General features: G+C 48.5%; 1 protein-coding gene across 1 annotated transcript in view; it reads left to right on the top strand.

The window, feature by feature from the left end:
• The window catches only part of DPF3 (double PHD fingers 3), a 272,635-nt gene that overhangs the window by 195,356 nt on the left and 63,962 nt on the right, over positions 1–13,317 (top strand). Inside the window, exon 8 of the mRNA XM_070377597.1 lies at positions 12,649–12,777. Within this exon, the coding sequence (XP_070233698.1) occupies positions 12,649–12,777 (129 nt within the window). The remainder of the gene's footprint in view (positions 1–12,648; positions 12,778–13,317) is intronic.

Raw genomic sequence — 13,317 nt, forward strand, 5'->3', positions numbered from 1 at the left:
CTAATTACCTAGAATGTTCAGGATTGAAGAGTCCCATGGTCTTGATCAGTGACAAGGATGATAATACTTGCTGACATTCCTTGAATGTGTCAGACACTGTGCTAGGCGTGCTGTGTTTATCTCATTCATTCCTCACAGTAACCTTATAAGATAGGTGTCATGTCTCCTAGAGGACACCAAGGCACCCAGAGACTGAGGGATGTGCCCTTGGACACGGAGCATGAATGTGAATTCTTCAGTCATGTGTCGCTTCTTGGGAAAGCTTACTTATTTATTACTGTGATCTATTTTTCCTGCCTTTTCAGAAATAAAATTGTTTTACAGAGGAGAAGAAGTGAGAAAGACATGGTGGAATACCTAATGGTGCCAGGCACTTTATACGCATCATCTCATGTGATGTCTGCAAGTCCACGAGGTACATGCTTCCCTCTGATTTTTACGGTTGAGGAAACGGAGGCTCAGAAAGGTTTAGGAACTTGCTCCAGGTCACACAGCAAGATGAGAAGCTGAGATGTGAATGTGCTTAATTTGGACACCATTCAGTTATGTCAGGACACTGGAACCTCAAGTGATGAATCCCAGTCTCAACCTGGGATGTTTGTTGTGGTCCTACTGATGACCCTTAATGTTCCCCTATAGGTCAATTATCAAGTGCATCACATTGCATAGTGACTTTTCAAAAGAAATGAATGTATTAATGGGCAATATTGAAGTCAGCCTGGGTTATATAACAAAATACTATAGACTGGTAGCTTAAACAATAGGAATTTATTCCTCACAGTTCTAAAAGTGTCTTTTAGATGGTCAGTGTCTTGTGGGGACTCTCTCCTTGGGTTGGAGATGGCTATCTCTTTGCTATATCCTCACATGGCCTTTTCTTGGTACATGTTGCTGCAGGGCCAGGTGAGCTAAGTCCCTTCAGTTGTGTCTGACTCTTTGTGACTCTGATGGAACTGCAGCCCACCAGGCTCCTCTGTCCATGGGATTCTCCAGGCAAGAATACTGGAGTGGGTTGCCATGCCTTCCTCCAGGGGATCTTCCTGACCCAGGGATCGAACCTGTGTCTCTTATATCTCCTGCCTTTGGCAGGTGGATTCTTTACCACTGGCACCACCTGGAAAGCCCCACAAGTAGGTGGAGAGAAGAAAAGTCTCTGGTGTCTCTTATAAGGACACTAATCCCCACCACGAGGGCCTCATCTCTCGATGCCATCACACGAAGGGTAAAGACTTTAATATGTGCATTTTAGGGGAGAAACAATTCAGACCATCAGATCAGTCGCTCAGTCGTGTCCGACTCTTTGCGACCCCATGAATCACAGCACGCCAGGCCTCCCTGTCCATCACCAACTCCCGGAGTTCACTCAGACTCACGTACATCGAGTCAGTGATGCCATCCAGCCATCTCATCCTCTGTCATCCCCTTCTCCTCCTGCCCCCAATCCCTCCCAGCATCAGAGTCTTTTCCAATGAGTCAACTCTTCCCATGAGGTGGCCAAAATACTGGAGTTTCAGCTTTAGCATCATTCCTTCCAAAGAAATCCCAGGGCTGATCTCCTTTAGAATGGACTGGTTGGATCTCCTTGCAGTCCAAGGGACTCTCAAGAGTCTTCTCCAACACCACAATTCAAAAGCATCAATTCTTCGGCACTCAGCCTTCTTCACAGTCCAACTCTCACATCCATACATGACCACAGGAAAAACCATAGCCTTGACTAGACCATAGCAGGCATATTTAATCTTCAGAACAAATTTAAGCTATTTATGACATTATGTGGAACCTCCTTTACAAATTCTGCTTGAGACTTGTAAATGAGTTTTGCTATGGAAAAAAAAAATCACACATCTCTCTGTTCAACCATTTTCCTGCATCTTTCTCTCTCATTCTATGGCTCAGTCTTTCCAAGTTCTTTTTATTTCTTTCTGGCCTTGTTCTTTAAAAAGATAATGCTGTACCTGAAGTGAAAACCCTAGGACTCATCCTTGGCGCTGTTTTCCTTCACCACCCATATTGGCTCACCACCCATATTGGCTCCCTTTCTCCATCTCCAACACCACCAGCTTCAGCTCCTGCTTGGATCATTGCAACTTCTTTATTGGTCTCTCTGTGTTTATTCTTACCTCTCATAGTCTCTTCTCCATGGAGTAGCCAAAGTCATCTTTTAAAAGTATAAGGTAGATTATGCCATGCCATGCTCTCAAAACTTTCATCATACTTGAATACAATCCAAACTCTTCATCTTGAGGGCCCACATTTTTGCTTCTCAAAGTGTGGTCAGCAGTTTTAGTATCACCTGGGACTCCGGTGACCAGCTTGTCCAGGTTGGCTGAGGACATTCCCAGTTTTAGACTGAAAGTTCTGTGCCCTGAAAACACCTCAGTGGCAGGCACACCTGGATACTTGGCTACCCTGAGGGGGAGCTTATAAGAAACGTGGGTTCTCAGGCCCTTCCTGAGCCTATGAATCCTAATCTGAATTTTAATGCGATCCCTAAGTGGTTTGCTTGCACCGCACTCAAATTTGAGAAGCCCTAGCCTCCAGGGACTGCCAGCCACTCTGACTTGACTTCCCTCGGGTGTGTGGTTGTGTGTGCCTGTGGCAAGGTAGTATCAGGTGGGCCAGCTAAGAGCCCCACTGCCTGGGCTCAAGGCCCATGTAGCTTGACCTTAGACAAGCTTCCTTTTGCCTTATCACCTGTCTGAAATGAGAACATTTATGCATCTATTTGTGCTCAATTGCTTCAGTCCTAGCTGACTCTTTGCAACCCCGTGGACTGTAGCCCGCCAGGTTCCTCTGTCCATGGGATTCTCCAGGCAAGAATACTGGAGTGGGTTGCCATGCCCTCCTCCAGGGGATCTTCCCAATCCAGGGATTGAACCTGAGTCTTCTTCATCTCCGGCATTGCAGGCAGATTCTTTACCACTGAGGCACCAGGGAAGCCCTAATGCATCTCCACCACAGGGTTATGTGATGGTGAAATAAGTGAATTAGTATATAGTACAGCACTGACAGAAGATATGTATGACACAGTGTGGTATGTCTGTGACGTGTCTCGTTAGAGCTGTGGTCCTACAGCCTGAGCACGTCAGGAACACCTGTTCCTTAAACACACACACTGCTGGATCCCATCCTAGAATTTTGGATTAGATAGGTCTGGGGTGGAGGCCTAGAATTAGCATTTTTAAGAAGTCCCTGTGTGAACCACTGCCTTAGAGAGGTAGAGCTTTCAAAAACCTCTAAGCAATCAGTGTTTGCCTTTAATTCTTTTTTCTTTTGGAAGCACTGAGTCACATAACCAGGAATGATGTGGCACTGTTAAATCTAGGGGGAACTTGGTTTTGATCCTTTTCCTAGGACTCTGTCCTACCGAAGGCAATGTCTGTGTGGCTCCCAGCACCCGCTTCCCGGCTTGCTTTCTGGGTGTGGTCCTCGTCTGGGCCCTTACCCCGGGGCTGGCCTGCCCATCAGCTCCGTGGTCCTTGACTCTCTCCTCCTCCTCAGGTCTGATGCTTGGGCTCATCCTTTTCTTTTTCCTGAGTACTGTTTTTCAGTCTGAAAGACACAGAAAATGCTGGTCCTTGGCAGACCAGTGGGGTTGACAGGCCTGAGTCCCATGGAGGTGGTGGCGAGGAGGGGTGGAGAGGGGCAAGGCAGAGAGGAAGAGAGGAAGGGGGCTTGCCGAGTTCTGCCATCACGATAATAATATCCTGACGAGTCAAGCGGACCAGGCTTCTCCTGCTCGACAGCACCGGGATGGCCTGCCATTCTCTCAGGGGAACGACGCCACTTCATTCACAGCCTTTCTGACATTGTTCCTCCCAAGTGAAACGTTCTTCCCCTCAGCTGACTCATTTGGTGGCAATAACAAGTTGCTACGCCAGGGCACGAACTGACCCACATGACCTGCCGCTGGAAAATGGAAACATCTCCTTGTGCTTTTCCTTTATCAGCACCGAGAAAAGTAATCCGCTTTGCTTCGTCTTTTTCTCACTCTTCCGAAGCCTCAGTGACAGACCCCCGGTTGCTGGCCTGAGGCTGGAGCACAAAGGACATTACTGTCGGGTCATGTGACCGTCCAGTCCCAGAACTGGGGATGTGGGGTCCAAACTCCTGGCAAATGGCAACTCTAACCAAACACATCCATTAAGAGGGAGACGTCAGTGTGAACAGACGTGTGCTTTCTGATTCTACAGCACAGTGTCTTGGAGTAAATATTTGCAAGGTCTGTGTCTAATGGTTTGAATCTTATGTTTTATAAAGATAGAGGGAAGAAGACAGATATAAAGAAGGCTGGGATGACTGGCATATACTTAACATTTTCAGGAAGATTCTACAGCCACCAGAGCACATAGTAAGTCAGGGCCTAATATTCTCACTGGCTACTTCAGGGCGCCTGGCAAGACAGCAAACATGGGGTTTAAGGGGCCCTGGGGGCCAACTGAGGCTGCGAGTTCTTAACTCCTTCCATCTTGGCTTTCCAAGAAATGCCTAAGGGAGAGGCTTCCCGCAGGAGTGCAGACCTGTCGACTTCCTCCACCACTGCTTTATTCTCTCTGATGCCCCCACCCCCAGTCTTTACTTCCCCCGTTACAGCCAGGACTGATGCTGGAAGTGCCTTAGGACGGTCAGTCAGTGCTCAGGAGACACTTTGCATCCCCTGAGTTCCTGATCTTTGACTTCCCTTTTCCCGGCAGTTGGTTTTCTTCCCCTCCCAAAAGCCTCTGTGAAGATCTGCCCATCCTTTCATTAAGTATTTATTGTCAGCTCTGTGTCAATCACTGTGTCAGGTGCTGGGGATTCAGAGATTAAAGACACCGCTCCTGCCCTCAGGGAGCTCACGGCTAACGTGGAGAGAGACGCGTACACAAACATGAAGCAGGGATGAAAGGCTGAGTTCCTTGGGGTTTGGAAAACTTCGCTTTTCTGTCTCTTCTTTCACCCTATTATAATCCTCAGATAGTAGGCCGGAAGGGGGCCTTAAGACGACATCTCGTATATTCTCTTGCCTCTAGATGGGCACACATGCAAACAAACCTGGGCCAGGGACATCTTCCCAGGTGCAGAGGCCTCTCCCAAGAAGCCTGCTCCTCCACCCAGGCCTTCACCTGTTGAGCCGCGCTCGTGTCCAGCTTTCTGACAGCAGCGTGCTGCCGTTTCAGCTCCTGTCTCCCGTTGTCCTGGACAATATGGAGTCGGCGACTTAGGCCTATCTATAACCCCAAAGACTTATTAAATCAGCCCTCGGCCTTCTCGTCTCCAGAAGGACTCCTCTGGGGGCCTGGAGTCATTCTGCCTTAGCAGCACGTCTCCCAAGTCCCTGTCACACACTCACACTGTGTTCAATGCCAGGTGGCAAGATGGCGCATGAGTGGATCACGTGCTGAGTGGATCCAGGTGTCTGTTTTCCCCTGGGCTCCCCGGCTGCCCCGTCTTCCACATTCATGGAGGAGGGCATCGTTTGTCTTCCCTCTGGAGTCCTGGGGTGGGGCCGGAGTTGCTATTAGGTGGCCAAGAAGAACCAGCCTGAATGGAATCCCAACATTTTTATTCCTGGGATCTGTGGGATTTATTTTTTCATCAGTTCTAGGGAAGCAATGAAAAAAAGGTGTCAGGCCTTGGGGATAATTTATATGAGTAAACACGTAAGGAGTAGGGTGAGCAGGAGCATGAGAATTAAGGCCATTTATCCAGGCTTGGAGGCTCTGTGTGCCCTCTGGTCCAGCCTTCCCCACAGTCTTTATCTCATCACTTTAACCCTCTCGTGGCTCTGCTCCACTTGGGCCCAGCACCGATCTCTTCCCAGCCCCAGCCTTCCGCCGCCTCCCCCTCCCTTCCCAGGTCCCTCATTAAAGGCTGGGTGGAAGGGAGCAGGCGGCGGCGGTGGCCTCCAGCTGAGGCCTGCTCGCTGATTCTGAACGGAAGGCACGTTGGCTCTCCCCGACACCTCCCGCCCCGTCTCTGCAGCTTCCTCCGCCAGCCCAGCCTGTCCGGTGTGCCCTGTGTGGCCAGTCTGGGGCTGCCTTCCACCTTCTCCCTCTTTGCCTCTCGCTTCTCTTTAACTCCATCCTCTGAAGATGTGCTCTGTGCAGCCACATGGCACCAGGCTAGGATGCTTTACACTTGAGAGATGAAGTAATAACAGGTGGCAAGACCAGAGGCTGCCGGAGCCCAGGATTCCGGTTGCCATGGTAACATGTCAGACCTGTGGAGGGACGGGAACTGTCAGTCGTGGAGGGTGGTGGGGGAACGAGGGAGGGGTTGGGGAGGGGGGCGCGGAGAGGCACAGCGCCTCCTGGAGGGCTCTTCTCCCTGCCCGCCCTGGGTTCCTTGAGCAGCTGTACCGTCTTGCTAGCCGGCCCTGGCTAGACAGCTGCGGGCCTGGGCTGGGGTGGGGCTGGGTGGTGGGCACGGAACACGGCCCCGAGGCTGTGCACCCTGGCAGGCGGTCGGAGCATCTGCTCGGGACGTGAAGTCATGCTTTTGTGGATGTGCCATGGAGGAGCCTGAACTTCCAGCTGGCTTCCTCCTTCCCTAGGACCCTAGGGAGGAGGCTCTGGTCTCGGCGGAAGCAGGTGAAGGGTTGTTGCTGGTGGCCAGCCTGTGGTCTCCATGCATTCTTCTCCTGAGTGGCAGACGCGTCACTGCAGCAATCAGACCAAGAGAGGGGCCAGACAGCCCTGTCCTGGTAGTAGATCGGTGGAAGGTTTGGGGCCTTGCTTGCGCTTGCCATGTGTCCTGGCTGAAGTCAGAAGTCCTGTGATGTGCTGGTGTGCTCTGACACCTTTCCTGAAGGCTGGCTCACCCTTTCCCCAGGGTGCTGGTGGGATTGTTTGGGACCTGGCTTTTCCTTTCTCTTGATTTATCTGAATACTCCCTCCCACCTTTTGTTATTATTATTGTTTGGCATTTTTTCATGAACTTTGTTCCTGATTTCCATTTTTTTTTCCTTTGAACTTTTTAAAGTTACCCCCCCTCACCCGCTAGGTGAACCCCTGAACTCTCAAAGTGTTAGAAAGTGTTAGTCGCTGTCATGTCTGACTTTTTGCAACCCCATGGACTGTAGCCCACCAGGTTCCTCTGTCTATGGAATGCTACAGGCAAGCATACTGGAGTGGGTAGCCATGCCCTCCTCTAGGGGATCTTCCCAACCCAGGGATCGAACCTGGGTCTCCTACATTGCAGGTGGGTTCTTTACCATCTGAGCCATGAAGGAAGCTCTCTCAAAGCTCACTTTATTTTCTCAGCAGCTTCTTTGTCTCACTTATATGATCTCAGCCCATGAACATTAATCAACAGAAAACCAAATCCATCATTGCAGACTCTGCCATCGACATGCCACTCGGGTCGTAGGCCTCTCCGTCATCCTGTTCTATGAAGCGGGACTCAATTTCCCATAAGCAGAAGCGGAATGTCTATTTAAATACTACTGGCAAGGTCTGGGCAAGCTTCCTATTTATAGTAAAATCCTTTTTATAATGACCTCATAGATGGTGCCAGGAAATTGCTCACGGATGGGTCAGGCCAAAGGCCAATAAAGCCATGGTGTGAGCTTTACTTTAAAAAATTCCTTCATGAGCCTCTGGAATCCTCTGGAGAAGTGTTTTCATGGAGTCTATGACAATAAACAGGGCCACCAGGATGGATTACTGTGGTAGAGACATTAAATGTAAGTTCAAAGGGAATTTCCGCTTTTATCAGGCCAATCTCAATACTTTTTATTGCTTTGGGCTTCCCAAGTAAAGTAATGGGTGAATCACATTGACTTTAAAGAGATTTATGAAATATTTTATATGCAGAATTGGCTCTGGACTTCCTGGAGGCAGAGAAGTGTGATTAGAGACAGAGTCTCTGGGAATACTGACAACCCAGGGGGTGAATCCCGCTTCTTCCACATCTTAACTAGGCCCTGAAGCCAGCCCCTTCATCTCTTTGGGCTTCAGTTACCTCATCTGTCAGATGCTCCCTACTTCACAAAAATGTTGTGAGAATCAATGAAATAGTATATGAAAAGCATCAGGGTAAGACATGTTACCATCTTGTAGTTGTCATATATGTCTGCTTCTTTATCTTCTCAAAAAGTGGTTGAATAGGGGGCTAAGTGGGTAGGCACAATCTGTTGTTCCCTTGTCATGAGACAATCCTGGTCTTTACTTCCCTTGTGTGTCTGTGTATAGGACAACGTTGTACCTACTGTAATAGGGGTACACTGCTGCTGCCGCCAGGTCGCTTCAGTCGTGTCCGACTCTGTGACCCCATAGACGGCAGCCCACCAGGCTCCCCCGTCCCTGGGATTCTCCAGGCAAGAACACTGGAGTGGGTTGCCATTTCCTTCTCCAGTGCATGAAAGTGAAAAGTAAAAGTGAAGTCGCTCAGTCGTGTTCCACTCTTAGCGACCCCATGGACTGCAGCCCACCAGGCTCCTCCGTCCATGGGATTTTCCAGGCAAGAGTACTGGAGTGGGGTGCCATTGCCTTCTCCGTAATAGGGGGTATAGTCTAGTGTTACTCTTCCAGCAACCCAGGGCCCTTGGCTACCCACTCTTGTGTACTCTGGGAGCTAGCTAGACATGACCCAGACCAGATGACCGATCAATCCATTTGGACACGACCAGCTCTTCTCTCTGGGGATTAGGGAAATAACCTAGGCAGAGAGGGCTATTCAGAGTGACTGGTAACTCTGCCTCTGTCCCCCTAGGAGGGGCTCCTGAGGCATCCCTGGGTTGCTTACCTACCTCTCTGCTATCCTTTCCTAAGCTGTTCATCTCACACATCATTGTTAACCATTTCCTGTGTGCAGGACGTGTTGGTTTTCTAACAATGAGTTGGATGTGTATACTCCCCTATTGGAAGGAGTAAATCATTGACTATGGGGGGATGAGGCAAGTGTACAAATGTATAGACGGGGGGAAGGTCCTAGAAGTGACTTCAACAGCATGCTCTCCCCAAGGCCTGATTGGTCATTTCTGGCCAGAGAATTGGGAGCGCTCCATGGGAGAACCCTCATTGTAAAACTAATCCTAAAGACCCCCAAAGAGTAAGAAGAGAACCAGATGAGAAAGCTGTTGGCTAGTCCATCCCATGCCATTTTACCAAGATGGATGGAAGCTTGAGCTCACTGTCATGAGAGGGGAGTAGGAATTGAAGTAGAAAGGATTTCACTGGAAAATGAAGTCTAACTGCTGACTATCACTTTCTATACTGGGCCCTCACTGGGATAAAACTGTACCCATCCACCTGGCCTGTCACAGCTGTACACACCAGGGCCTGCAGTTAGAAGTTTATCACCTTATTCATCCCTTTGGCTGGGAATTTGTATGCTGCTGCTGCTGCTAAGTTGCTTCAGTCGTGTCCGACTCTGTGCGACCCCAGAGACAGCAGCCCACCAGGCTCTGCCGTCCCTGGGATTCTCCAGGCAAGAACACTGGAGTGGGTTGCCATTTCCTTCTACAATGTGTGAAAGTGAAAAGTGAAAGTGAAGTCACTCAGTTGTGTCCAACCCTCAGCGACTCCATGGACTGCAGCCTACCAGGCTCCTCCATCCATGGGATTTTCCAGGCAGGAGTACTGGAGTGGGGTGCCATTGCCTTCTCTGGTATGCTGCTGCTGCTGCTAAGTCGCTTCAGTCGTGTCCGACTCTGTGCGACCCCATAGATGGAAGCCCACCAGGCTCCCCCGTCCCTGGGATTCTCCAGGCAAGAACACTGGAGTGGGTTACCATTTCCTTCTCCAATGCATGAAAGTGAAAAGTGAAAGGGAGGTCGCTCAGTCCACAAATATACGTGGAGACCCTGCTCTGGTTCAGTTTCCTCGGAAGCTTTGCTTCATCAGATGAATTCAATTCTCCTCTTTGGTCTTTCCCTGTAGGTTTGATTTCTCCACCACTGTCTGCTATGCTATACTAGACTGTTTCTGAATTTTTTATTTCTTGCCAGGTTCAAGTCCCTAGTTTAATACGGTGTTCTACCAATGGTCTGTTGGTGGTAAAAACTAAAGAATTATCTGGGCTTTCTTTTTTGTTTTTTTGCTGCATAGGGTCTTAGTTGTTGTGCTCAGAGGCTTCTCTCTAATTGTGGTTCGTGGGCTCTGGAGCACGTGGGCTCTGTAGTTGGTGGTACACAGGCTGTCTAGTTGAGGTGTATGGGCTTAGTTGCCCCGTGGCATGTGGGATCTTAGCTTCCCAACCAGGGACTGAACCCACACCTGCTGCATCGGAAGGCAGATTCTTTATCACTGGACGACCAGGGAAGTCCCTTTCTGGGCATTCTTATACTCTATATTCTATGTCTTCATTTTGATAAATCACAAGGGATACGGTATGTTGGAGAAAAACTAGATCCTTTGGTTGCTTACAGATTTTGTGAAACGGGAGAAGTCTGACATAAAAAGGAGTCCCTAAGAGAGCAGGAAAGAAAAGGGTGATGAGACTGGGCCTCCTGAGAGGTTCGGTGTGAAGATGTACATGGAGTTCTTTGATCTCTCGCCATTCAGGAAGCTACCTAAGTTGTGATTGGCATTTCCACATTTTATATCTAGTTCATACCAGTCATGAAACTTAGCTTTGGTTGACACTCAACACCTCCATTTGAAATTACCCACTTCTTTCTGTTCATCTTTTGACTGATTTCCATGATAGTTGCTTAATGAAGAAACCTGAGTTTGTTTGTTTCATAAACATACTTGGATTTCCTTGAGAGAGTTCTAAAAATGGTTAAGATGGCCATTGAGTGAAAAAGAAGAAGAAAGGGACTTCCTTCTGGATTTGGGCAATGAATTTTACAGGCAGAGTAAACTTTTTGCGGACATCCTGCTTTTTGGAGATTATTTGCAAAACCATTCTGTATGATGCACATCTGTCTTTGAGATGCAGTGACTGATGAAGAAAAACTCACATTCCCAGAGGCTACAGGGTGTGGCCCCCTTCTCTGTTTACCCAGTCAGCCCCCACTTTTCTTGCAGAGAATTGTCTGCCTCCCTGAAGATGAAAATCAATGACTTAGAAACTGATTGAACAATCCAAATAGCAACTGATAAATGGATTAACCCTCTATAATGTAATTCTGTGAGCTTTTGTCTTCCGCCTTCCCCAGGTAAGTTTTTCTATTCCTGGAGGCAAAGAAGAGGCATGGAGGAAGCAGAGGCCAGGGGGAATCATATTAAAGAGGGTGAATCCGTTTATCACTTACTGTCTGGATGGTATTTCTGCTCACATATCTGCTTCCTTTTACAGATTTGTACCCTACGGGACCCTGATTAATGTTAGCCAGTGAATAATGAAAGATAGTGGCAGACGTTGGAATTGGGGAGGAGGAAGGTACCCTTGTGGTTTAGGCTGATCCCATAAACAGAGAGACTTTTCTTCTTTGTCACAGACAGAGAGTGTTAATATGACAAAGAAGTGTCCACAATAGGGATCGAAAAACAAGGAAAATGAAAACATTTCTCCTCATACAAAGAACCTGTCCAAAGCTTTTAAACCAGCCCTTAGAAACTGAGATTTCAGTGCTCGAGGACATGTGCTGTTTTCACAAGCTTTGTTTTGAAAAATCATGTCCCAGGATATTCCTTTGCTTTTGTGTAAGGCCTTTCGGCAAGGGTGCCTTGTGAAAATCTTAAGCCTCAAGATATGCTCATTAACTCACCATTCACTCCATATCTGGTGTGCTGTTGTTCAGTTGCTAAGTCATGTCTGACTCTTAGCAACCCTGTGGATTTGCAGCACACCAGGTTTCCCTGTCCTCCACTATCTCCCAGAGTTTGCTCCAGTTCATGTCCATTGAGTTGGTGACACTGTCCAACCATCTCATCCTCTGCTGCCCTCTTTTTGCCTTTGGTCTTTCCCACCATCAGAGTCTTTTCCACTGTGCTGAGTCTTTGCATCAGGTGGCCAAAGTATTGGAGCTTCAGCTTCAGCAACAGTCCTTCCAATGACTATTCAGGGTTGATGTCCAGTATGAGACTGAGCTAAGTGTCCAGTTCTGATTCTAGGGATCTGCTGATTAACTAGTCCTGTGTGCTTTCCATAACCAATGAGTCTGGACTTTAGGGAGATGGATAGGCTGAACAAGAGTGGACACCTATTACCCGCCAACATGTGTATCAGAGTCCCCAAGAGCATCTTCAGGGTCCTTCCTGGAATGATTCCCTCATCCTTGCTTCTTTGTTTTCCTTTTCAGAGACAGAAGGACTATTTCCTAAACAGGAGCCTCTTTCCCTAGGTAGGGCAAGGCCCAGGTAGTGGTCTTTCTCCTTCCCTGTAGTCACAGCACCACTGATGGTTGTCATCTGATGTTTGGACCCTGAGGGCCAGTTGTTCAGGGATGAGAGAAGTTCACTTGACTCGTAGGCTCTCTGGATGCTTCAGTGATCCAGGGATGCAATCAGAGGAGCAGGGTTATTTCTCTACCAACACAGAACTAACAAATATTGCAAAAATCAAACTCGGCTCTGAATGGCTTTCAAGACATTAGTACCATTGAACTGAGGAGAATCATAAAACTTGGCCCAAGAAAACAGCCTGGTTGTAACCAAACCTCAGATTCTAAACCTCATATTCTTTCTGGAGCAGATTCAGCCACACCAGCAGGAGAAGAGGGGCCAGTGGAGACTCACTTTAGTCTAACACTGGTTTTTTTTAAAAATGTTTCCACAGCCCAGAAAGGACCGGATGGGACAGTTATTCCCAATAACTACTGCGACTTCTGCTTGGGGGGCTCCAATATGAACAAGAAGAGTGGGAGGCCGGAGGAGCTGGTATCCTGTGCAGACTGTGGACGCTCTGGTGAGTGTGGCCCCTTCTCTCATTGTGTGCCCGTAGACCAGGACCTCTTCCACTCTCATTCCTCTGCCATCTTGTCGGGGACAGGGACTGAAGGGTGGGTCCAGAAGTGATGGTGGTGATTTTTCAAGTGCAAGGGGGATTTTTTTTTCCTTCTTGAGTCTTAAGAACTAAAATCTATGTTCTGAGATCTAGGGAAAAGGGAAAGAAGAAGGTGTGGGCTTGTGTCTGTCCGGCCTTTCCATGAGGTGGATATTTCTCGGTGTGTGTTGTTATGGACGACGGTGAGACAGTGTGGAAACAGCCGGAGACAGAAGCAGTGTGCTTCCTTGTATCGGGTGATGTGCACGTCACAAAAAGACGTGTTTGTTCTGTGGAAGTGCCCGGGGCAAACCGGAAGAATGTGGAGACATGAATGTTGAGAGAGCTGCCACATCTAGAGTTGTGGGGGAATCAGAGACCCCTAGGCTTCTGGGTAGCAGCATAAATACCACCTCCATTGGCCACTCATCCCATTTTCTCATGTGGAAAACCAAAGAGAGC

Source organism: Bos mutus, chromosome 10, assembly GCF_027580195.1.
Source record: "Bos mutus isolate GX-2022 chromosome 10, NWIPB_WYAK_1.1, whole genome shotgun sequence".
NCBI classification, from domain to species: domain Eukaryota; kingdom Metazoa; phylum Chordata; class Mammalia; order Artiodactyla; family Bovidae; genus Bos; species Bos mutus.